At 43.5% G+C, this 26,307-nt stretch overlaps 1 protein-coding gene across 1 annotated transcript in view; it reads right to left on the minus strand.

Moving 5' to 3' along the window:
* Positions 1 to 26,307, minus strand: part of FRMD1 (FERM domain containing 1) — a 50,058-nt gene that overhangs the window by 5,259 nt on the left and 18,492 nt on the right. The window contains exons 3-12 of the mRNA XM_032781047.2: positions 21,768 to 21,847; positions 19,600 to 19,676; positions 17,269 to 17,455; positions 14,497 to 14,652; positions 11,623 to 11,688; positions 11,360 to 11,428; positions 11,020 to 11,194; positions 2,377 to 2,712; positions 2,109 to 2,237; positions 1,240 to 1,319 (exon numbers count right to left, since the gene is read on the minus strand). Of these exons, the coding sequence (XP_032636938.1) occupies positions 1,240 to 1,319; positions 2,109 to 2,237; positions 2,377 to 2,712; positions 11,020 to 11,194; positions 11,360 to 11,428; positions 11,623 to 11,688; positions 14,497 to 14,652; positions 17,269 to 17,455; positions 19,600 to 19,676; positions 21,768 to 21,847 (1,355 nt within the window). The remainder of the gene's footprint in view (positions 1 to 1,239; positions 1,320 to 2,108; positions 2,238 to 2,376; positions 2,713 to 11,019; positions 11,195 to 11,359; positions 11,429 to 11,622; positions 11,689 to 14,496; positions 14,653 to 17,268; positions 17,456 to 19,599; positions 19,677 to 21,767; positions 21,848 to 26,307) is intronic.

Consider the following 26,307-nt stretch of genomic DNA (forward strand, 5'->3'; position numbering starts at 1 on the left):
AAAAGAGTGTGAACATAGAGTGCTTTCAAAAAAATCCTACCAATAATACAGTTATTCAGTTACACAGTCTTGTATATAAGAAAAAAGGCCCAAAGTCACAAATTGACTATTCAGTATATATGCTGCTAAAAGAGGCAGCCATCAGAAAGAAAAGATCTCTTGAAATGTGTTATCAAACCTATATTTAAATCAGAACTATTCTTATAAAAAAAACTGTTAAGGTGTCTGAATCTGGGGCCAAAATAGACTTGTGGAAAGCACTGTTTAAGTGTGTAGTCAGAAACAGATTAATGTAAAAACAGCATCTCTTACTCAGCATGTCTGCTCCCTGTGTGTCTGAGTCACCTCTGTTCAACTAGACAGCAGAAATAAGTTTTTACTATGGTATGCCCTGCAGAACCAACAATTTTGGAAGAATAAGCTGGATTCTATTCTAGTCTCAGATCAATAAAAGAGACTGGTAAACTCCAATTGGAGATGATTTATCACTGTTGACCATGTCCAGTAAGAGGCAGAAAGACCCCAGATTGATTTAAAAGAGAGATCAAGGAAGTGTTTCCAGATGGAGGTGGGGGGAGGGAGAAAAAAATAAATTATATTTTCTTAGCTAAGCAAGTTTGATTTGGACTCAGAGGGAATAACTGGGGATCAGAGTCATATTAAAGTTTTTTCTATTACTATAGCCACACTTTGAAATGTAAAATGGTTTAGAGAAGTTTTTAAATGCAAGAGGTTTTTCAGAGGGCATGACAGTATTGCTTAAGACACAGTACGTGCTTTTGTCATACATCGTTTCCTTTTCTCAGAGGCTTGGAAAAAAGAAAACGTAGACAGAAAAGTTCAGCAAACAAACAGCACAATGAAACAAACAGCAATAATTACAGATGGAGCAAAAACTAGTCCCTCAGCTTCGAACCTCTTCCAACTTTAGGAGTGGAGAGGAAATTGAGTTTGCCTCTCAAACCCAAAGTCACCCAAATGGTTTTGGCTTATGGTTTGGACCCAAAACTCAAAGTGGCTTATTTTCCATTTCCTTTCTGGAAGCCTAAATCTAAGGAGGACAGTTTGCAAGATTTCAGTCTTGCTCACTCCAAACCATCTCATTATGATCTGGAGCCACATGCTGCCTCTCATCCCATCCAGAGTAGCCCCTCTGACTTGATTTACAGCTGTGTAAATGAGACCAGACTTTGGCCAAATATCCACAGTCAGATCCATCAGTCTGCGGTTTCCTCTCACCTGATGAAGAGATTCCACACTTTGGCCTCTCATTTTTATCAGTGTGACTTGTACCACAGAGAGAGGCTTCTGCTTAAGGGCTGCAGAGGAAAAGATTGAAGTTCAGATTATAGATTTGCACTGAAACATTTACAGCAGTTCATGTGAAAAGGCAATTTACAATACATCTCCTCTGATGGTTACAATGTTCAGCTAGTCCCATACCATGCACCTCCGATGCTCATTTGAAAGACACTCACAGATATCTTTTCAGTCACTAATACTCATGTGTCTTTCAACCTCAGGGCTGAGGCCAAAAGGCTGAATTAGAAAAACAGCACTATCAAGGCTATTTCACGCCCTAGTTTCATATTCATATCAGTCTCACTCTGCTTTAATGCTTGGAACAAAACAGATTCATGGGTCAGCAGGGACCCACTATGATCACTGGAACCCTGCGTAACACAGGCCACAGAACCTCACCAAGCTCAACGATTTGTGATTGAACACGTCTGCCTTTCACAATGTACATCAGTTAATGCCTTTGCTGGAAAGGCTTTCATACGTTTTCAAAGTCACACAGAAGAGATGTTCGTGAATCAATTAAAAAAAATTTGAGATGGGTAAAGGAAAACCGAAGGCCATTACGGAGGACAGGGATGATGTTGCAGTATAATATAGCATGCTTGCATTTCACTTCTAGAGGACCTGGCTTCCAATCTGGTCTTAAGCCACAGAGAGAGATAACTGAACTGTAACACAGAGAGGCAATTCCCAGCACGCCTGCCTTAGAATCCCTTCCGGATGATTCTGTGCTTGCCCCGCACATCTCCATGAAACTACATGCAACCTTGAGAGGAGCATGGAATGACTGCAGAAAGCCACCTCACCTTGACAGCAAAGTGCATCTAAAGCAAGAGAACTGACAGACTCTCTTTCAGCACCCTCTTCCAACTGGTTTCTCTCTACAGGCTCATCCACAGGCACCTCCTCTGGCTCATCCACTGCCAGTTCAACCTCTGGAAGAGAGAGAAGAGCAGTTAACGTCATGTCTCTGCCCTCCCAAGTCATTTGAGGTTTCGTTACCGCCTCCTTTCCATCACAACAACATGGGACCAGGGTTACTAAACACCACATCTCCCTCCCCCCAACCCTTACCATCATCCTGAGAGTCATCTTCAGCTCTCCCTTTGCCACCACTGTCAATGCCAGAGCTGCCATAGCTAACAGTCGAGCTGCATGATTTCTCCTTCCGATGAACCCGATCGATACCGAAGGGCTCATCCACTGACATTTCCACTGACATCCTGTGCCTCGAATCAGCCTCAATGCCAGACGTGTGTGAGCTGCCATGGCTCCCAGTTGATTGGCGAGACAGCCGATTGTTCCTCCGGCTGCCCCCACTGCTTCCACTGCCGTGGGAGTGCTTATCTGAGGGGTCAAGGTCCATCTCCAGAGTGTCACTGATGTAGGATTCTCGATAACGCTTCTTCTCTATATGGGGAGAAAAGGAACCAATTGGAGATAACAAAATTAAATCCAAACGGAGGTCCTAAAATTGATTGATTCTCTTCACCTTGACTCCTGCTTTAGAGAAAACCATTGTAAGGAAGGGGGAGTAGAAGCCTCAAGAGAGGAGACTGTCCTGAATTTAATGTGGGAGTGTGGTCTGTTGCTGTCTCAGCATGCTGATCAGTGAAGGGCCCATAATCTGAAGGAAACGGGTGGGGTGGGTGCAATTGTAGGAGCACAAGGGAATTGTGTGTAAGTGGCAGGCGATGGATGGAGGTGTACGTGAGGCTATGCCCCCACTGAGAACATATCTTAATTGGGTCCCTCCCCATAAGTTTCTATAGCAGGTCCTGGGGTCATTCAAACAAGAGCTAGCGAGATGCTTAGCTCTCTACTCGGAACAGACCATCCCCAGGGCCAGTATTAAGCACAAACAAGGACCAAAATTTTCTTCTTTGTTTCAACCCCTTTCCACCACTCTGGCAGAACAGAACGGCTGAAAGGTTAACAGATCTCCTCAGCCAAAGATCTCCCCCACATGCATCAGCTCCTACATCAATCCACAGATTAGATGGTGGGTCTGAAACACTATTGTGGTTCCTTGGCAAAGAGTTCCCTGATCTTCGCAAACAACTCTCACCTCAGACCTGACAAACTCATGGACACCAAACATGACTTGCAGGATAGTTATCCATAAAGAGTAACATCTAAGGTATCTACAGAAACTTACCTGTCAAGATTCATATTCATTGCAAGATGTCTGTATGGGTAATACTGAAGGAATTATGTATTTATACTGCATGTCTACTTTATGGATTGGGAGTAAAAAGTTAGTCATCAGGGGATGTGTCTCGTGATGGCCCATTCGGGCAGGAGGGAGATGTCACCCCACCCTGTTTAGCCAGTGATGCAATGCAAGGCTCAGCTGACTGGCCTTGCTCCAAGACTTTCAATGGAAAGCCAGTGGAGACAATGGCGAACAACTGAAACAGACAGGAGATCATCCTTCCTATGAGTAAAGACAAAAAACTGTCTCTGTATAACAGAGAATTTGGAAAGGCACTGTGGAGCCATGCACTGAAGAGATATCTTGAGGAACAGGGGTGTTCTCATTAAATACTGGATCCTGATTCTTGTGAAGCCAGCCAGCTCTGCAACTGACTGAAAGTAGTTTGGGGGAGGAAAACTACTTTATTAGATAAGAAAGGTAACTATTAAGTGCAGACCCATGTTCACATTTAAGATTTTTTTTGTATTGTAAGTTATCATTTGTTTCCCCTCACACTCTTGTTTCTAGTAAAATCTCTGTCCTTTCAGCAGTGTTAGGGGCTGGGTATCACAGGGAAACACTTCAAAGGGGTTCAGGGACTGGGGTGCATCTATTTGTTAACTTGCAAGGCAAAGGAGAGTTGGCATAGCCCAGAGGAGAGGGCTTGAGTGGCTCACACAAGAAGCACCCCTGTACTCACATCCTACACACTATCGTAATAAGCTTTATACAAAACATGCTGGGTGAGGTATCATTTGAGAACAAATAACTCACTGATCATTAATATTCTTCGTGATGCATGTGTGCAATGCATATTAAGTGTTATGATATATGCTGGAATGATTACTAAAGAGTGTTTAAACCAGGTATGCCAGGCGGTTGGTAAACAGGTCTGTCTTAGACAAAGGAACTGTGTTTTCCCCATCTGGGAGTTGCTTCCAAAGTACAGTCAAAGAAGGAGAATGTGCTCACATATTGGGTAAACAGACCTGTTAAGCTAACAAGGGGGGCGGGGGAGGAGAGGGAAACCTCTCTCTAACAAGTGGGGAAGAAAGGAGCATGGCATCTGCATCCAGCAGGAGAGAGGGGCTAGGTCTGGGTTTTACTTTTCAAAGAGTTCATGTCAAAGGTTTACTATTTATAAAGACAGGGGGCTGAACTTCAAATGATAAGCAATTGAATCAACTGACTGTATACAATATTATGGTATTATAAAAGTGTATGGAGTGAGGTCTTTTCTGGAAGTTAAGGACATACATACTTTGCACAACATTGTTCACCAGTAACAATACTATATGGGTAAAAATAGTTTCTTAATGATATTGTGGCCCCAGATTTTAAAACAAACAAGGAGAAACAGGTTCCCTTCCAAACAGGAGAGAAGGCAGTTATTTACCTGTCTCCATAAATTACGCATGGTGTGACCTGAAACAATAGGAGCTCCATTTACAGAGAAGTCAGGAGGGGGATGGGAAGCCCACAGGAAGAAAACAAAACAAAACCATGCATGAGGTCATCCCGCCTCTTGAAACAAGTTCATTGAGCTTTGGAAGATGTAAGTAAGGAGAGAAGCAATCTTTGGCATCCATCACAAGACAGACACAAGGGAACAGAACTCTTGTGAGCAGAGAAAGATAGGTCCTTCAACTATGGGCGGTTGAAGTCTCTGGGAAATAAATACAGATGAGAAAAAATATCTTGAAGAAAGCTTGTACCTTGCTAAGTCAAGTTTTAGACTTTTAGATTCGTGTTTTTCAATTTTATTTGCTTATGATCCTTTTTAACTTTATTGCTTTTACTTGGTATCTCTTAACCTAGGTCCTCTTGTAAATAATTTTTTTATATTTCCTATAAACCAACTCAGTGCAGTATTTAAATAAAAGGATGTGTTTACTCCACTTAAGTCAATAAATTGTGATGTACTTCTGTGTCTCTACAAGAACAAATTTTTATTATTTCTCTGAAGTGTCCAGGAGAAGGCTGGACATTACAGAGCACAGGGTTTGGGGCTGGGAGTGAGCTGGAGTCACCTGACTGTCTGTAACCACAGCTGGGGTCAGAGCTGCCAGAGCAGCAGTGCTGTGAGAGACATGTATACGACTTGCTGACTGTAAGTATCCCAGGCTGGCTGCTACAGTAGCAAGGCACTGAAAGGCACCGAGCTGCAGGGCAAATGGTGACAACCCGACTGATCTGGACTGCCCCCCGACCAGACTGTCACAGCGCCTGCAAGGGTGGTGATGTTAGAGAGTGGACACCCAGCTAGGCCCAGGCAAGACTCCTTCATGCAGGAGGCAGGGGACAGCAAGGGACTCACACTGTGCTCCACCTATTCTGAAGGCAATGGTCAGCAGGCACATTTTAATGCAGCCTCTGGGCTGCTGTAAACTATAAACAGAGCCACTATGCAATCAGTCCCAAGCCAGGGAGTCAAATCCATCTCTCTCTGTGCTTCCTATTCCTCTACCTATTGTACTTACATAGCCCCCCATCACCACAGTATCTGTGCACTTCAGATAAACATCCTCACAACACTGACATATGAAGTGCAATCCTCCATGTTTTACCGGTGGAAATGGGGGCACAGAGAGATTAAGTGACCGTGGATATTGGGTGCAGATGGGTAACCTGAGCCAAGCACTGATGGTGATTGCTCAACTTACTGGCTTTTGGAGTCCCCGTGCAGATTTCATTTCCTGGACCAGCATAATCTCTCTCTCCCCCCCTTCCCCTACTCCTGGAAGCAAGATCAGAAAGTGAAACAACTTATCTACCTAGCAGTGGGGTGGGAAAGGGAGGCAGCACGTGGCCCATTTTCACCAACCCCAGTTTGGGGCTCAGCAAATGCTAAAGCCAGCTCCAGTCCACCTTCCTCCAAGGACCTGTGAAGTCTGAGGGGTTGGGGGAAAATACACCACAGAGCTTTAGGTTTCTTTAGACAGTCTCTTCAGTGAGTCAGTGCTGAGTCCTTTATGCACTCACACATACGTGAGCTACTATTACATTCCTTTTGCTGGTTTACCCCGCCCCCCCAAGCTCTCATTCTTCTGCACACCCCCACACCCTTCAGGCATGCGGTCACCTCAAACCTGTCACTAGTGAGTAGTTGTCAAGGTCCCTTCCCCACTCTGAACTTTAGGGTACAGATGTGGGGACCTGCATGGACACTTCTAAGCTTAATTACTAGCTTAGATCTGGTATCACTGCCACCATCCAGAATTTTCAGTGTCTGGATCACTCCCTGTCCCCCCAAAACTTTCCCCTTCCTGGGTAGCCTTGAGGGATTGTCACCAGTTCCCTGGTGAACACATATCCAAACCCCTTGGATCTTAAACAAGGAGAATTACCATCCCACTCCTTCCCCCCCCAATCCTGGTGACACAGATCAACCCTTGATCTTAAACACAGGAGAAATTAACCATCCCCACTCCTTCCCCCAATCCTGGTAAGTCCAGATCCATCCCCTGGCACTAAAAACAAGGAAAAAATCAATTGGTATTAAGGGGAAAAAGGCTTTTATTAAAGAAAAGAAAGGTAAAAACAATCTCTGTAAAATCAGGTTGGAAATACTTTACAGGGTAATCGTTCTATAGCCAGAGGAACCCTCTCTGCCTTAGGTTCAAGTTACAGCAACAGAGGTAAATCCTCTCAGCAAAAGGACATTTACAGTGAGAAACAAAAATAAAACTAACACGCCTTGCCTGGTGTTACTTACAGTTTGAACTGGAGATGGTTCAGAAGATTTTGGAAGCCTGGATTGATGTTGATCCCTCTTAGTCCAGAGCGACACCCCAAAACAAGGCACAAAAAAGACACCCCCCCAAGATTTGTTCCTTATTGTCCTTGGTCAGGGTGTCAGCCAGGTTTACCAAGCTTCTTAACCATTTACAGGTAAAAAAAAAAAGAGGCATTAACCCTTATCTATCTGTTTATGACAGTAGTGCTGTGTTTAACTGCACCCATTGTGTAACGGAGCTTAATGGAAGGAAGAGGAAAGCAAACTCAAGAGTAAGGGGGTAGCAGAAAAAGGAACAAGGAGGAAAAAGTGAACCTGAACCAGATCACCAGGTTGGTGCCTGGGTTGCTCGCCACATCCCATCTTTTACTGGTGGGTAACAGAAGTGAACTCAGCCTACTGAAGTCCTTATTAATGACCTTTAGGAAGTGGGAAGAGAAGGGGAGCTATTATATAAAATGAATTGATTTAGTTTATTTTGGGGTGTAATTTAACATCCAGATTCTTAAGGACTTCAGTCTTCCTTGCAAGCAATGCACAATGTCCCTGCTCCACCTATCATTAAGTGACAGAATCTCAGTCTTCTCCACATTACGTTGAGCTCTGTATATCACACGGCTTTCCTCCTCCCCCATTTTTATACCCTCATGCTCACTAGTTTGTATTAGGGAGTTCAACTGCCAAGATAAATAACGTGGATCATGAGCGTTCACAAAGTGCCCCCCATCCCAAGAAATATGGATTCTGTGGATTTTTCCCAGAATCACTTTTCAATACTGGATTTTACGTGAGGAGGAGGAAGAGATCAGCAATATTTTAAAATACAAGCCTAGCTGGCTGATGGAGTCATTATGCTGTGGCTGTACATACTGTTAACCTTAGGTAACTGAAATTATTGCCATGGTTACTGCTTTAGGTACCAAACTGAAAGAGACAGGGAAATCAGAAAGGAGTGTCCTTTTCCCTGTCTGTTCCCTGCCACTCTTCCACACACTCCTCACCTTTCCTTCTCAAATCAACATAGACAAGGAAAAACTCAAGGAAAAGTCCTGTTTCACCCCAGATCCCATCTGTCTCCTCAGAAACTCTCACCATCCTACTTCAATGCCATTGAGTCTGCTTCTCAACAGTGAGGTGTAACAGACCTCCCACTCCTTCAAACAATCCTGGTTTCCACATTTGAGAGGAACTTTAGTGGCTAGGTCCACTGAAGCAGAGATATTGGACTTTGAGCCACTACAGCTCTTTTTGAACATGGAGAGAGGAGCTGCTCATGACATTGGGAACTTAAAGGGTCTATCAAGCTTTGCTGGGAGAAGGAACTAATGAAGATGGACAAATGCTGGCTAATACTTTTCAAAAAAAAAAGTGACCAGGAATTTTGGGTGCCCAATTTAAGTAACCTTGAAGGTAACTGATTTTCAGCATTCCCCAGTCTGAAAATCAGGTCCCTGTAATGTGTCAAGCTGGGCAGCCAAAAAAAAATCACTAGTCCTTTTGAAAGTCCCAGCTATTAACTTGGATTTAGATTTTTTGGCTCCACTGAGAGAGGGCTTGCAAAGTTAAGTTGAGGATTGTTTTTTAAATTAAAAAAAGTAAAGTTATATAACAGTGACTGCACGTTTAACATTCTGAAGTGTCATCTCCTCCAGTTAGCCGTGTGTTCAACCACTCAAAAATAATAATTTTAAATGCATAAAACTTAGCAGTTACAAACCTATGTGCTATGTAAGGGTGTGTTAGTATCATTTATAGACAGCAAATATTAATCCAAATGATTGTAAATCAGCAAAGCACCAAGAACATGAGGCAGGGAGGAAGAATCATACATTAGGTATTAAATAACAACAGAAGCAAAAATAGTATGTTTTTATATGCTGTGTATTCTGATGGAGTAGGGGACACTCAGCTGGCTATTAACACTTATTTCTGCGATGCATCGTTTACATCTTAGCTAAGATCTGGTGAATTAGAGCAGCCAGACAAGGAGAGTTTCACCCCTGGTGTGGAGTAAAATAGACACATTTTGGTTGAGAGTTATGTTAGCTAGGCAACCTGCAATGATTATTCTTAAAATGAAAAACAAAAACCAATTATAAGAGTTCTGTGGAACTGAAAAACCTCACTCTAAATTAGGACAATGTGTGAAGTATTTTGAGGATCAAGGTAGTTTGTCTGGCAGGCCGAGAAAGTGGGTTCTGTATGTCCGAGCACTTAGTAGCTCAGGGACTGATCCTGCTCCCATGCTATTAAAAGGCAAAACTCCCAATTACTTCCGCAATGGCAAGATTGAGCCCACCTGCACTAGGAAATTGACCCATCACTGAAAACAGTTGTCAGCAGGGGTCCTCCTGTATTGGTGTTAAAAGGTGTTTAAATACTAGTATAGGAGATGGGATAAAGCTATTTTCAAAACACTAGTCCTGGGGGAACTTACTGCGCACAGTCATTACCAGCAATGGGTCAATTTTCTTGTGTGGATAGGACCTGAAATCTGTAAAAGAAACAAAATTTTTAGGTATGCACTTAACTCCCATTAAAGTCAATGGGAATTGGTGCTCAGCACCACACAGGATTGAGTCCTAAATAAGCCACTAGGGAATGGGAAAGAACTATCAGAACAGAGTGAGAGAGTCAGTCAGTCAGTCAGTCAGTCAAGCAGGTCACAAGTAGAGCCCACTTTGACTCCTGACATTTATGTATTTCCAAACCTGCTGCATTTTGTTTTCACAAATATTATAATTTGCCAGATTGGGTTGAGACCAATGGTCCATCTTGCCAATAGCCTGTCTGGTACAGTGGCCAGCACCAGATGCCTCAGAGGCAGGCACAAAACCTCCATAATGGCAGTTGTAGAATACCCTGCCCAAAAGCACTGTGTTAATAATGCTCTAACAGCATTCTTCAGCAGACGGTCACATGTCATTGACTGGAACCCATATTCTTCAGTGACCTTCTTACACACTGTAATTGAGATTAACAGCTAACACAAAAAACAGAACTAACACAGAGAAGGACCATACTAGAAGTGACCAATGGGTCATCTTGCCCTGTATCTTGATTCAGGACAGCCAATGCTCACTGGTTCAGAGACAGATGTAAATTCCCCATAATTCAGTCAAGTGGGCAATACTAGACCACAGGAAGAAATTGCTCCTAACCCCTTCTGGGAATCACCTTAAACCCTGAAGCCACAGGATTGACAGCTCGTATCATTTTAATCACAATTTATATATTCAGGGTATGTTTAAAGATAAATTATTAGATGTTATGCCCATGTTACAAACATGAGCAACGTGTTCCACATAGTTATGAAGTAACCTCCTGAACGGCTGCATTTGATCAATCTAGAGCAATTGATTAACCATTTAGCAACCCTTCATAAATGGTACCTTTAATACAGCAGCGTGACCATGATTTGTAGCATACCTTGAGTAACTGCAGATCCTATCAATTCAAATCTTTTTCAGAACTTATTAAAGATCAAAAATATTTCAAGGTGACAAGTTTATGCGAGTTGAGCGGACGAGTGAGAATCACCACTCACTTCAGGAAAGGAGGAAATCTCCCTTTGTTTCCTGAACACAATCTCTAGTAAGAGAAAATCCAAGTCACACAGTGGAGTCATAACCATTTCATGCTAACCAACGGGAACAAATCTGATCCCTCTCCTTCCTCTCACCATCTTCACTTTCGTGACAGAAAGGCTAACAGTAACGAACCTACCTACCTTCCTTCCTGGCTCTTTTCCCCTCCCTAAAGGAGTCTGCTCCCCATCACATACCTTCAGCCTCCTCCAGCTTTCGGATCTGCTTCAGCACCGGCTGGATGTTCAGAAAGAGTCGGTGGCTGTTGCTCAGGAGCTGCAGCAAGTGTCGTGACCGGAAAGCGCAACCCGTATAGTACACCAACTTCCGGGCAGAAGGCAAACCGTCCGGCTGGATCTCAAATTTTTTACCCTGGACAAACAGAAGGAGGGGTCCCAGAACAATGAGGAGAGGCATGTTTTCATTCAGTGGGAAAGATCAATACATTTTCATTTACACTAGTAAAGCTTGGCACGGAAATGCAGGCAAGCCAACAGCTTTGCCAGGTTCCAGGCTGCCGTATTCCGCTACACTTACCAGAAACGCAAGTTTCCCAATGTGCGACCAGGGGAAGTCATAAAGCAGCTGGCTGACGTGGTTCACCTCCTGCAACATATCAAACACAGGATGACACAAGGGCTGGCAGATATAAGGAGGAGGGGGAGACGTGCAAGGAATTCACACGAAATCAAGAATGTGAAATACAGAGTCTAGCGAACATAAAGGAGACAGGGAGAAGGGAGTGCCGAGGGCTAGACGGAGTTAATGGTACATCAGTAGCTTTCATTTCATTCAGTTACCTGATAGATGTGAATTCCTTTAAGGGTGAGGCCCAGGACAACTGTTGGGCGATCTTCCTTCTTATCCTATAAGAACATAAAGGTCTGAGGTCAAAAAGGTAGCCCATACACAGAGATCCACACTGACTGATGGGTACTGTAACAGAGCCGCAGCAAGGTTATCCCAATTCAGCACAAATTATTAGAATTTCATATCTCCCCTTCTCCCTGTTTGGCTAGGGTTTTTTGTGAGTTCATTTCCTCACTGAAAAACACTGAATTAAATATCTCACTTGTGTAGTTCTTTTCATGGTGGGGTCTCGAGAGTTTCACCACCTACTGAACACACCTAAGACAACCTGCAGTCACTGAAGTGGAATCCAATGGCTTTACTGAATTTAGAGCCCTGTCATTTATTTAACAAAGTGATTATTTGTAGACGACTGCCCCTTACTTTAATCTGCTTCCACTGCTATCCCCAGGAACACCCCCACCTGCATAGCACAGAAGTAGAGACTGAAACAAACTTATTAGGGTCGCTTGTCCCACCTCCTTGCCAGGGCAGAAACCTTCCCACTAGTGGCCCTGCTGGAACCTGGAGGTGCAGTTCAGCAGCCGGGGTTAATAAAGTCCCATAGACGGAATGACTTGGCATTGGTTAACGCAGCTTTGGGTCTAGCTTTTTAGAGTTTTCTCTGACCTCAGTATATACTGTAGCATAGTCTTATGCTTAAGGCTTTTAAGGGATTATTAGGATCATTATCCTATTGCACCTGTGCTGCACCTTGATGGACACATGCGCTGTATCATTGACAGTTCTATTCTATTTTAGATTAGTTTGTGTAAACATGTTCTGGATTCTTTATTTCCTTAAGCAACATATACCTCCTAGGACATGCCAGTGATACAGAGACACACACACCTCCTCTATCAGAGGAGAGGTTGGAATTTCTTGGGAACTAACAAACAGACTAACTCCAAACCATGATATAAAGCTCAGACCTTGACATTAAGCCTTCCACTATTCCCACCCTGCAATGGTTAAGATACAGGTCTCATGCAACTATACTTAAATTTTCCCTCTGCTGGGGATGGGGTGGTAAAAAAGAGAGGGATGCAGAAGGTGGACATCTAATTAAAAATGGTTTGAAAGGTGTCAGCTTCATCTAAATCCATAAATTTGCCTGGAGAGGGGAAACAGGGTAGGAAACAGATTGAGCCACACCAGCCCAGAGACCAGGAGATGTGAGACTGCTCTTAAACTCAGGCCTCCCATGAGTTGGCACAATGCGCTGGCACACAAGCTGCCAGCAGCTGGCTCCTCTGACATACTGTCCAAATGGGCTGGTGCTTCATAATCCAACGATAGATGGATGGATAAACTTGCTCATGTCAGTATTCTTGCTTCTGCAGTGGAGGTGGCAGTGGGAAGGACAATGCGTTGTGGCCTTAGCAATGTATGTTACAGTTAACATACGCTACAATTCAAGACAGACAGGAATTCAGATATTAAGGACAACCGATTTCATACCCGTCATGCCTCTGGACATGAATTGTATCATGTCCTGCCAGTGCGTTTCTTTTAGCCTTCAAATGCAAGCCAGACTGTCTTATGATGATCATTAATGGCATTAGAGTCAAAGCAGGAAGAAGATGAGAGAGTAGATGTGGCTTATGAGAGGTTAAATCATCATCATTAGAATCTGAGCCTAAATTGGAACGTATTTCCTTTAGAGAACCTGAAACTTTCTTCTTGATGTTTTCCAGTAAGTGGAGCGTCTCCGAGATTTAATGGAACGAAACAGGTCTCTTGAGCTTTTGGTGCCTCCTGGACATAACCTTGCTTGAATGTGACCAGCACAGAAAGAGACAGGATCAGGAAGCCTTCAAATTATTCAGTAAGCTCTGGCCAAGTGGACCACGTGCATTCAGGAAAAGCCCTGTGTATCCCCTAGGACCTGGCTCGCCTAAGTGGGAAAGGAAACTCACCTGGGGTGAATATGTACTCTGACGACTCTGGCCCTTCCATTGCCTATAGTAGGTCACTTATCATCAAGTCAAAATGCAAGAGGCACCTCCTCACCTCCCCATCCTGTAACATCTGCCTGGGAGCAAACAGCAATTGGGGAGACTGGAGGGGAGGGATTAGGTGGCAAAAAGGAAATAAAACTAACTTAAAAAAAAAAAAAAAATCAAACCAACTGAAAAATACGCACACCAAGAACAAAGAGGTACAAAAATTGCTATTTGGGCACACTCAGCACTAGTCTATAAGCTCTTTGGGGGCAGGGACTGTTTTTTTGTCCTGTATTTGCAAAGCCCCTGGCATAAAGGGGTCCTGGGCCATGACTGGGGTCCCTTGGTACTATGATACAAATAATCTCTTTCACGGTTTCACAGCACTTGAATGCCATGGGGCAGACCCTTAGATTATCCTTTCAGCAATCCCTCTTCCCCCCGAAAAATCAATCTCCCTCATCTGACAACATACGGCTTCTCAGTGTTTTCCCCTCCCACGACCCCACATTCAGCGAGTCCTCAGATGCACCCAAAAATACTCTGCAGCAGTTGCTGTGGTACCACACAGAGCAGGGTGCAATGGAATGGGAGCAGACTCCAAACTACTCCTAGAGAAGGGAGGCTGACCTACTTGTGGGGCTGTGAAGCAAAGGCTGGGAACTTAAAAGGTGTTTCCTCTCTCTACCAAATGAGTCTGCCATGGAACGGTATTTATGCACATCAGTGGAACCTCCCCAGATACAAATGGATTCACTCTCACATGTGGCAAAGCCTCTGCTTTTAACGTTAGAGGCACAACATTTATTAAGTGAAAAGAAACCCAGCAGCACATTCATCTTTGACAAAAAGGATGAAATAAGCAGCTGTTTGTTTAACCTTGTGTAATCTGTAATAATGGACAGGTACATCTTCCAGCAAACAGGACTCCTTAATGAACTTCAGGATTGCATCTTTAGCGGTCAGACCTTGCTGTTCTTGGTGCACCTCTGGAGCATGTTTCAAGATATAGTCACTCCCCCTCTTTGCAATTATCTGCCACAAAGGAAAAACAAGGTCAGCAGCTTTTCAGTGATCCAAACAGGAGGCAGCTGGGTCAACAGCAAGGACCAAGCAAGAGTGGAAACGGTAGCTCTATCCCAGTTAACCTGAACACTACACCAGGCAAAGTAAGTTCACCGAACTCTCTCTCTCTCTCTCCTTGAAAAGCCAGCATTTAAATTTGCCCAAAAGATATTAGAGAATAAGGTCTCTAAATAGGTCCCCGTTAAGTATGTGGCAAATCATAACATGCAACACCTGAGTGCAATAAGACCACAGTATTTGGTATTTAATATTCGTATTCTCTAGTCCTGGCAATTCTTCTCAGGTTACTACCTAAAATACTGGAGTATTCTGCAGCCACAGCACAAAATACTGTAGAAATGCTGGTGTATGCATCAATAATAATTACACATAGTGCTTATTTAGCAGTGTTCATCTTCAAAGTGCTTTATCAACAATAACTAAATACACCTCTCATTACCTCTATGGAGGTAGATACTATCCTCCCATTTTACAGATGGGAAAAATTCGCACCAAAAGGTGAGTGATTTTTCCAGGGCCAATGAATGCCAGAGTTTACAGCTCAGGAGTTCCTGGCTTCCAGTCTTGTGCTCAGATCACTCAGCCATGTACTACTGTAGAATAATGCAGTATTCTTGGGTAATGTTAAAGCCTTCCCCCATATAGGAGAGGCTGGGTTGGGAACAGTTGAAACAGAGGCAGAAAGAAATTTATGCTAAACTTGCATCTTCACAAAGCCCCATTACGCAGGACATTTAAAACTAGACTGTGCAAAGCACTTGAGAATATCCAATAGGGAGCGCAAACTGCCCAAGGAAGGATATGGACAGTGATCAAACAGAGCCTTTTCCAGAGTTATATTAAGTTTTTCTTTTGCCTTCTTATACAAACTCCCTGTTTCTCCCTGTGCACAGATCTCATGTGACTATAATCACTCTCCTACCAAGAAGGCTGAGCTCTGTCAATGTCACTCTTGATCTTATCAGCCAGCAGCTGTACAGCATCACGAGGCTATAGTTGGGAGCCAAGTCCAGAGTTCAAAGCCAGACTTCCCACTTGCTAGCCTGCAGCTCCACCCTTTGTATTAATTATTTGGGTTGCAGTAGCCTTCGGCCACCGATCTGAACCAGATGCTGTTAAAGAAGTAGATCATGCAGCGTCTCCCTGCTGTGCCCTGGGGACAGGGAGAGAAGCATCCCCCTGGATGCCAGATTTTGATATCTGTAATAATAAAGCATCTACACGCTTGCTTGGGCCTGTGACTTAGAGCAGCAGGGCTGTGCTCAGCCTTGGCAATGTTTGCAAGATTAAAAAGATTGATAGCCGCCCTTGAACAGTCCCTGTCAGACCCACCTTCTTAAACCCTTTGGAAACTACGTAATGGCAGGTGATTGTCATCTGGGAACTGCAATTTCCAGGGTGTGGAAGAGAGTCCAGTGGGGAGAATTCTGCCAGGGAGAAGGGGGTATTTCTGCACTGCAGGAGGAGAAGTAGCTTGGGGCTCAGGAGTATAAAAGTCCAGACTTGCCCTGCCTCTACCACACCTGCCTCCTGACGCCATTTGTTTCTTCTGCACTGAACCCTTCCCCTTCCCAATGCTTGGAAACAGCTGGGATTGCAGGGAAATCAGAGGCAGAGCGGTAAGGAGACATGCCCAAGGATACACACAGCAGGTTGGAGGCAGAGCCAGTAGAACCATGGCTTCTTGACTCCCAGTCCAGAGCATCATCCTCTCCCTCCCTGTCATTTACTTGTATTCTCACTGACTGTGGTGGTTCACTTTGCATCCGTGCATAACAGCAGAGTAGGAAACAGTGCAGGAAGCATTCTGCACATATTGCGTGTTTGGGCGCTCCTTCCAAAGATGCTGAATGGCCTGAAGACAAGTGACTGGTTCAGTCATTGCCCTCAGGCAGAGTTAGTCACCATAACAGGTTTTAAAAAAAAAAAAAAGGGGGGAGGGAGAACCATTTCAGCTCAAAATGATAGTCACAATTCAAATATATAAGACTTTTTGGGGGCGGGGGGGGGAGAGGAGTGGTGAAAAGACACCAAACTGTCCCCAAACACTCCAAAATCCGTAAAAATGGAGTGTGGAAACTGAAATCTTTGAAGTAAATACTAGAAGCACTGGACAATGAGGCACAAATGATTGAAGACCAATTAGTGGCCAAGAGACCATACACAGAGGGATCACAATGAAATTCTCACTCTGATGAGACTCAGCTGAGAAGTCCTTTTCTCTCTGGTTTGACCAATTGGTGTTGCCCCTCACGTACTGCCACCCTGCACGGAGCTCAGTCCACCCCACAGGCAAATACGATGGGGTCAAGGTAATGAAGATAGTTTTACTCATCTTCAGCCCCTTGAGGTTTTCTAGAGAATCTTAGGATTCAAAAGCAAATGCATTTCAATGTAATTTATTTCTGAAAATATCTGCCATTTAAATGTTGGATTCAGACTGGGAACAGAAGCCTCAGTGGAGAAAAAGCCCTGCTAGATTCATCCCACATACAGCCACAGAGCCTGGGGAGTCCCTGCTGCAACTGCAGACGATTCTGCCTCATTCTCATGGTGAAAACTTACCCATTGTGGGAAATAGGCTTGAGGTTCAAAATATTTCCCAACATGGACATTCTCTGTATAGTTGCCCAAGTCAGCCTGTAAACCGTACGCAGCCAGCAGGAAGTAGATTTCTTCTTTGTGGAGGCACCGAGACCGCAACACCTGCTCCTTGAGATGACAGTAGTACAGGTGCCGTGCTGCCATGTCACTGCAGAATATATAGAGAAGCTGTGTTTAAGCCAGAGCAAAGAGCATTAAGGTAAGGCCAGTCACATGCAGCTTCACTGTTGAGAATGGACATACGTATAGAATCACTGATGTGTATAAGCTGCATTTTTAAATAGTCATTAACTCTCTGTATTATAGTAGCATCTACAGTCCCAGTCAAGATCAGGGCTCCACTGCACTAGGCACAGTAGGTAATAGTCTCTGTCCTCAAATGTTTACAGTCTAAATAATCCAAATAGACAAAAGTTGAAGAAAGGCACTCATATAATCACTTTTTTGGGGAGACATGGAACTAGGGCACAGAGTGATTAAGTGCCAAGAGTCACATGGGCAGTTGTGGCAGAGCCAGGAAAGGATTCCAGATCTCCTGAGTCCCAGTCCAGTGTCTCAACCAAAAGTCCATCCTCTCTCTCTAAAACTGGCACTGTTTTTGTATTGCACCTTCCAGCTGAGGCTCTCAAAGTGCTTTACTTGTGTCAAGCACTGAATCAGTAATTACCCGGGAGGTAGATAATAGTGGCAGGAACCTTTGATTTGCTTTTGTTATCTTGCAGGAGCACTAAATGGGGATATTATTAGGGAAAGGTGAGCATATGATAAATAGATAGATGGTCACAGAACCAAGACTTCCCTTCTAGGACTCTGATTCAGTGCGTGTGTTTTGAAGAAGCCCCATGATGGCATGGGCCTGCCTCTGTGCACCTCTCTCTGCTTTACTACCACTGCACAGGAAAGAAGCTTGTGATGCCAATGGAGAGATACAAAGGGTACATCTATACTGCAATTAAAAATCTGCAGCTGGCCTGTACCAGCTGACTTGCAGTGTATATGTTCTCGGGTTCGAGCTGCAGCCTGAACTCCAGAATCCTCCCACCTTGCAGGGTTCCAAAGCCCAGGCTCCAGGCTGAGCCTGACTTTCTATACCACAATTAAACAGTCCCTTAGCCCAAAGCCTGCGAGCCAGAGTCAGCTGGCATGTCCCAGTGGTAGGTTTTTAATTACAGTGTAGACATACCCAGAGGAAGATGAACAATACTGGGAAGTCTCCTTTTAGCAGCAAGAAAAACTTCCTCCTCTCAGAGGGAAGCTTTCTCCCCTCAGTCCAAAGAGGAAAATAAAAAAGCCTTACTCAGATGAGGACAGCAAAATACCTAAATGGAGCAAAGATTATGCTGACATTAATCCACCTGAATGCTTCCCGCTCTTGGTTTGCCCTGAGGCCAGAACCACACCAGCAGCGCTGATGCAAAAACACTCTGTCAGTTGTTCATTTTTAACTCAATCATCCTTTGTTCTGCATGGGGAGGGAGGGGTAGTTGTGTGCATCTTATATTCCACATGAATGGAACCCACTCATATGCAAAGTTCTGTAACTCACAAGTCATTCCTTTTGTCCGCTTCCAAATTAGCTAGCATGCGCATGGCTCAGATACAGTAAATATAAAAAATAAATTACCAAAGGAAAAATACTAGGCTGTATCCTAGAGTAACAATTTCTATGATCATTTTGCCAGTGTTGGCCTGATTTTCTTTTTTAATCCTGTAGGTGTAATCAGAGGTTTAATAAACATTACCTACATCCATATCTAGAGAGAGAAATAGAGTTAAGCCTTCTGAACAAGGAGGAGGAAGAGAGAAATTATTGTAGACTGAAGTTCAGGCTGTGGAAAGCTATGAAAACAAGGCTGCCATAGTTGTGGGCAAATGGATGGGGAGTTTGAAGAAGAGCAACAGCTAAATCAGAGCAAGTGAGTGAGAAGATGGAGAGTAGATAGCAGAATAACAAACTTGAGGGTGCTCATTGTTAATTTTGTAAAAAATTCTCTAACTTTAGCATCTAAACTGTAATGCTGAACAATTAAAAAAACAGCAACATTAAATTATTGGAGCATGGTGCTTTAAAAAGATAGCTGAAAAGCATCTAGTTTGAATCCTGCTAGGATGGACGTTGACGCCTTTGGATAAAAGGATGTACTCGGACATCATTTCTTATCTCCAGAGAATGCCTGTAGGAATACAGCACTCACAGAGAGAAGGAAAGAGCTCTTCAAAGAAAAAATATTTTTGTTTTTCCGTCTACTACAGTTCATTAAAAAATAAAGTTGTTACCCTGGACAGATTTACCTTATGGCCCTTCCATTTTCTACGTAGTACTGTACTCTGAAGAAGGCAACAAAAGGAGGGGTGAACTTCTCTGTTCCCTTTAGGGCAAAGGGAGAAAAGAAAAAAAGAAAAAAAAAGTGTTAGAGCATTTTCCCCATGAGCCCAGAGGCTCATGATCTTCCTCACTGTTCTGTGTTTTGCTCATTGTTCCCCACTCCAGACCCCACTCCAGACCCTCTCCCCACATTTTCTTTTTTTTAATTCATCGCACTTAGCTGTACAGCAATTGTCTCTCTGGTAAGAGCTCCCAAGACACTATGAAACATTCGGCCAAGGCAAAACACAAATGAAGCATCCAACCTCTCCTGTTTCCTTATACCCTGTGCTGCCAGCCCTAAGCCCCACTCTCAGGAAAAGACTAAACCTTTTACCTCTGCAATATGTTCAGCCCTTCCTGACCAAGGCTGAGGCATTCCAGACTGCTACTGATCTTTGGGCTGGCAGGGCAAACCCTTTGCTTTGGTTATTCACACCATATAGCCAGTCGAGGGTGACACTATGTCAATCTCAGACTACAATTACAGATGTTTAAAAGAATACTGTCAAGATTTTTTGTTCAAACTGTAACCTCCCTTACAGGGGAAGTCTCCTGAGCACCAACTATCTATTTTTCAATAAAAATTATAAGACAGAGTTAAAGTCTTGCATTCTTTCCCCTCTGCTTTGTCTGTTTTGAGGTCTGGTCAGTATGTAACTTCAGCACATGCATGCGCCTGCTTATGTGAGTGGGTTACAGATCCATCTGCTTACCTACATAATGTGTCAAGCACAACTATGGTACCAACAGTAACAACTCCATCGCCAAAGAATTCATTTTAAAAAAAGATCCAGTCACAACACTCAATCATTTTTCAGAGTGCACAATACCATTTTGTTCTCAGTGAAGGGATAAGGAGGAGGGAGCTAGCCAACACAGCACTGGACCAGGAGGCTCAGGAGACCAGGATTCAATTCCATATTCAGCCACACACATCCTGTGTGACCTTGGGCAAGTCACTTAGCCTCTCTGGGTCTAATCCCCATTTTACAAATAGGAATCAAAATACTCTCTGACCTCAGAAGAGGTGTTGTGAGGATAAAGATCATGAATGACTGCAAGGTGCTCAGTTACTACAGTGATGAGGGCCACATGAGTACCTACACAGGCATGTTGCCCTGACTGTTGCCACAGCAGCAAATTCCATTAGTCACATTTTGAAAGCTTATTCTCATTTGGAAAATGCTATACTGTGGTGAGAGATATTTTCTGTACTTAAAATGGGGGACACTGCTGGAATCAGCAATCGCTCTTGAGGTGGAAAAAACCACAAGTTCATTTGCTGAACAAAAATAGCTTCCTAGAGAGGTGTAACAGACAATACTTATATACAAACATGTCTGGAGCCTAACAGTGTAGTTTAATGAAAACATTTGTGTTACTTTCGGCTCTTAAGATTTTGTTTTGATGTAAAAAGAGGACAACTGGGCATGGGACTTGATCTTTAAACTTCTAAATTAAAAAAAAAAAAAAAAAAAAAGTCTTGACAATGTTATTTTAGAATAGTTGTTTAGTACAAGCCAGAGATGCTGTATTCATTTCACATGATTCTTCTTGACATTTCAGCTACTGTAGAGAAATCAAGACTCCTCTTAATAAAAATATGCTTCCTCCCTACAACTGATGTTCTTCCACACACCTCTGTTGAACTGCAACTCCAGCCCCCATAGTGTTTCATAGTCATACGCACAGTGGTACACAGGTTATTACAAGTAGCCGTGGTGCAAGGTCATTTTACCCAAAGGCTGCTCTGTTTTATATAGCAGGGGTTCTCAAACCTTTCCATGGAGCAACTATTCTCAAAAGAGAAAGTAGCTCATTGACCCCCAGCCCCTTCTATGGGCACCTGAACACCACCCCTTTGACAGCTACAGCAATTGCTTATGTGGCAGCGTAAAGTACTTAATGCAGTTTTACCCTCTTTCAATCCAACTTAGAGGCTGGAAATTATGAGTCTCAATTCCGTGTGACCAACCAGCTCACCAGAGACCACCAGCAAGTGCTCCACAGTCTTCAGTTTGAGGCCTGTACTTCATGGTGTAATCATAGCATCACAAAGTTAATCTCTGAAATGAAACCACATTTGACCTACTTTGCTCGTCTCTTTCTTCCATTCCTTCGAGAAGTATTTGCTAAGCTTCTGCTCCAGGTCCATAAATACGTATTCATTGTCTGAAAGAGAAAGAGAGAGAAAAAGTGGGTACTGGTAGGAAACGGTGGCTGTTGCAGAAATCGAAATTCCCATCTGACAATTACTTGGAGATAGTTTTCATAGTCTTCCAATAGTGCACGTGAATTATAGTAAATGTAACCCCAGAGCAAGAATAGATAGGCACCAGCAAGGGAGGTGGTGGGAAACTGGACTTCGCTCTCCAGCTGTACACTGCTGGGGACATGGGCTTGGAAGGAAGCTCATAAATAGGCCTGGCCCCTATAGGTGCTGAGCAGTAGTGAAGCTCTCTCAGAATCTTGCATAATCAAGCCTAATAATCACTTCTTGAGGTGAACCCATTATGGAAGGGAGAAATGCCAGCTTGTTGAGCTAACCTTACTGTCAAATTAATAGAGCAACACTGTCTTTAAAGGAAGCTTTCAGCAACCTCCCTTCTTACCAGAGCTGGTACATTATATACCATCCCCTATCCATGAAATGGACAGAGAGTCTCCTACTTCCGAGTATTTCTGACCAAATTGTGCCCCCTCAAACAAAAACAAGAAACGACTCCTCCCCAATACAATATATCAACACACCCAAACTCCCTCTGTTGAAAGCTTGGTTCACCTCCCCTCTAGCCCAAACTCTCTTACACAGTTAGAGCAACTGGACTGGAAATGGGGGAACCCAGCCTGCTGTGAATGGTTGGAACGTTCTCCAGCTAAGAGAGTAGGTGGTGGGGGATGAGAGGAGGCCATCTGGACAACCACTGTCTTGAAATCACTTTGTGGGCCTTACAAAATTCCAGATTTTTGAAAGTGACACTATGTACAAAAGTATCAAAGAGAAATGCAATTCATCTAGTGAAAACATGTTTGACCCTTCTCAAGTCTAAAAGAGATGACTTGTGAGTACTTCAGGCTACAGAGGTAATTCCAGCAGTCACATTCATGTGACTAGTCACTCTATTCCCTGGTCTCACTTGTGGCAGGGTGGAGGGGGGAGTGTTTTGACAGGTGACATAAGTACCAAACAAAATATCTTGTTCCTGAAAGACCTGAAATGGAGGGTGGAAGGAACTCTAAAGCTTTGGCTTGTGATGTTCAAAGCTGAACTGAAGAAGGGGAAAACAGGAAATGCAAATTGGAATAACCAGCAACTGTGTGGAAAGAATAGCAGATTACACTGATAGTCCTTTCTGTGTCTATCCTATGGATCGAAGCATTCTAGCCACATGAGGGTTCAAAACAGTTATCCAGTGTTGCTCTGGATTACATCATAGCGATTTTCCAAACAAATTCAAGCCAAGAACACAGACAGAGATTTTTGGAGGTTTAAAAAACAAAAAAACAAACACCCCCCCCCCCCCCCCTTCCAAAAGTAACCTCCATGCTTGGCCAGCATTGTTCCATACATTACTATGACAGGGAGTCTTGTCTGTAGATGGCACACAAGACCCCAATTATGAGAACATGACCCCTAAATTATGTCACAAATCCCTGAATTAGCAGCATTCCCCTCCCCCACAAGTCCTGTTTCCTTGCCCGTTACCCTCACTCCCAGCAAGCTAGCCCAGTCAGTAAACTACTGCTCGTTATTTATGTTCACATTAAATTCTCTTTGTTGTATGCTGCCCCCAAACATTCAGCATGCCACAGGTTTTTGTGCTGAAAAACATTTAGTAGCATTGCAGGTATTGCCAGTAGTGTGGGGACTGGAGGTCTTGTGAAGACAGAATTAGAGGGTTTGGCACTCCACATGATATGGAAGTTTTGTTATTTTGACAACTAGGAGGCAGTTTAGGCCTTTGGCACTGAGGAGAGGCTGGATCTGATCTCTCTCCCCCTTTTTTGGGCAAGAGCAATTACAAAATTGATTTTAAATTTATGAAGGATGAGGGGTTTGAATTCCTCCTTTCCACACAAATGGTTGGCACCCCCCTCACAATATCTACCCTGCGTCTAACAGCAGTGGAAGAAGCACCTTAGCTGATGCTTGTGCTAAGATGACCAGGCTATGAGTGAAATAGTTAACAATGACATTTAAAGTATTCCCAATTAGGCTTTAGTGTTAACAGCCCATTGAAACGCACGAGGCAGTCCACCCCTCTTAGGGGCTGTTGTTTCAGGCTGTCACCGCATAAGTAACAATAGTTCACTCTGAAGAGTCTCTTTGCAACCTTGGGCAAGAGACTTTACAAAATGTTTGTATTCTGGAGCACAATTATGTGACCAATGCAAGCAAGAACAAAGATGCAGCAATGTGTGTGGCTATGCAGTCCTATCCTACATGGGGCCCACAATTTCAGATGACTGCTCTGTTATAGGCTACCCCTCCTCATTTTAGACTGCTCCGTTAGAAACGTTTCTGATCATAGTATGTCATGCCATATTAGATGGGGACCTAAGCAGCATCTGGAACTATTTCAGGTGTGGTTAAAGGCCCTGTCCACACTACAGGTTTTAACCATGGTTTTGGAACTGGATGGGGCATATTGACCTTCACACGTTCCATGGGTCAGTTTGGGCCCATGTGGCAGCTTTTCTGACATCACAATTGTGTTGGGTGCATCTGACATGCTGCCCAATTATGTTTTTATCAGTGCATTCTGGCAAAAATCTGACCAAGTATCCTACACTGCCTCAGAAGGGGAGGGCGAAGTGTCTGGAGGACATCCATTCAGCTTAACACCAGGAGCGCATGGGGCTTTATATCTATCACAGAGAGCTGGGGAAGAGGAGAAGCAGCCAAAAAAGTTCAGTTACACAAAGATTATTAGGATTGTCCTATCCACACTTAGTATCCCCATCCTGTCCCCAAGTGTGCTGACCGGATTACAGGAAGACAACCATGGAAGACCTAGGCCTGTGGCAGGGTTGAAACACTGTTAGCTGGCCGTGGCTACTAAGAGTTTTAGCCACACTGCATCCATATACAAACCATGTTTGGAGTCACCTATAATGGAAACCGGTTACAGACATTGTTAAGACTTTTAGCCTGGACAGGGCATAAAACAGCAGCTGAGAAACCCCACAAGAAGCCATAATTTCAGAGTACCTATAAACTGGGTCACAACTTAATCCTATTGGTCAGGCTAGGGCAATACAGACAACTGTGTTCAGTTGATAATTTAATGTGTTTTTCTGAACAGCATATGTAATATTTTAAGTACATGCATCCAACGTCAAAATTTCATAAACAGCCTGAACAAGTGACCTCCCCCGCCTTCCATCCCTCCCCTTGTTTCTCCCCCCTCATTTCAGTGTAGCCTGAAATCATGGCAGTCCTCCCCTCAGTCCAGGAACGCAGCCTCACATTCCTGCTTAATTAAGTTAATACTGTTGGAATGCCAACGTGCAATGTAATCCTCAGTCTACAAAAACAAAGGCTCCCCCAACCCATAAGTTTTTTGTTTTTTTTTTTAAACTAGATTAGTTGCAAAGTTTACAGATCTTTGTCAGATGTTTAAATCGCCTCTGGTTTGGATGCATTCTCTGTTCAGCAGAGATGTGGGCACTGAACTCTACCCATTTAAGAACAGAACTGGAAAGAATTGCTTAGAAATTCAGTCTCACCATTTCAGGTGAAATCTAATATAATTTACTATACACACAGGCTAGATACATCAACTGAGAAAGCTGTCATAGCTCCACTGACTTCAGTTGAGCGATGACAATTTACACGAGTCAGGATTTGGCTGCCACAAGGACACATGTGCGTACACATATGCACCAGCTCATTTTAGGCTACGTCTACGCTATGACCTACAGGCAAGATTCCTTTGCTCATGTACACATACTTGTGGTAGCTCAATGAGTTTGCGTGAATATAAGGAGCGGCATAGCCACAATAGCATAGACTGGCATGGCGGAGCCATTTCAAGAACAAACCAACCTTGAAATTCCCACAGAACTACCGTGAGCGTGTGTACACGAGCAGGGGAATCCAATCCCTAGCTTGTAGTGTAGGCACAGCATGAAGCACAAGTGAAGAATCGCTAGTTAGTAGTTTGCACTTTACCAGTGCAGTAATTCCAAGAAACCCATCTGTTGCCCCAGATAGTTTGCAGCAGTGCAGTTAAAGCTTTCCTCCCACAACCAACTTTTAAAAACTCTATGAAATTAAGTGAGGAAAAAATGAATTGGAATGTGAAGATTTCACATCAATTTTTTGTTTTAAAGAGAAACAGGAAATGCAAACATTAAGTTGTTCTACAACAACATTAACTTTGCATATTGCACATCCTGTGTATTTAAAGATTTATCACCACAAAAATGGGCCAGATCCTCAGATGGTATAAACTGGTATAACGCCACAGAAGCCAATGGAGCTATGCCAAATTTATACCAGCTACACATCTGACCCAATACATATTCATTTAGACATTTATCGAGAAACTGGAATAGAAAATACTGCATGTATTCAAATGCGATCGAGTTAGCACCATTGTAGGAGTCTTGACATTTACATTTCCTGA

This window comes from Chelonoidis abingdonii, chromosome 3 (assembly GCF_003597395.2).
Source record: "Chelonoidis abingdonii isolate Lonesome George chromosome 3, CheloAbing_2.0, whole genome shotgun sequence".
NCBI lineage: Eukaryota > Metazoa > Chordata > Testudines > Testudinidae > Chelonoidis > Chelonoidis abingdonii.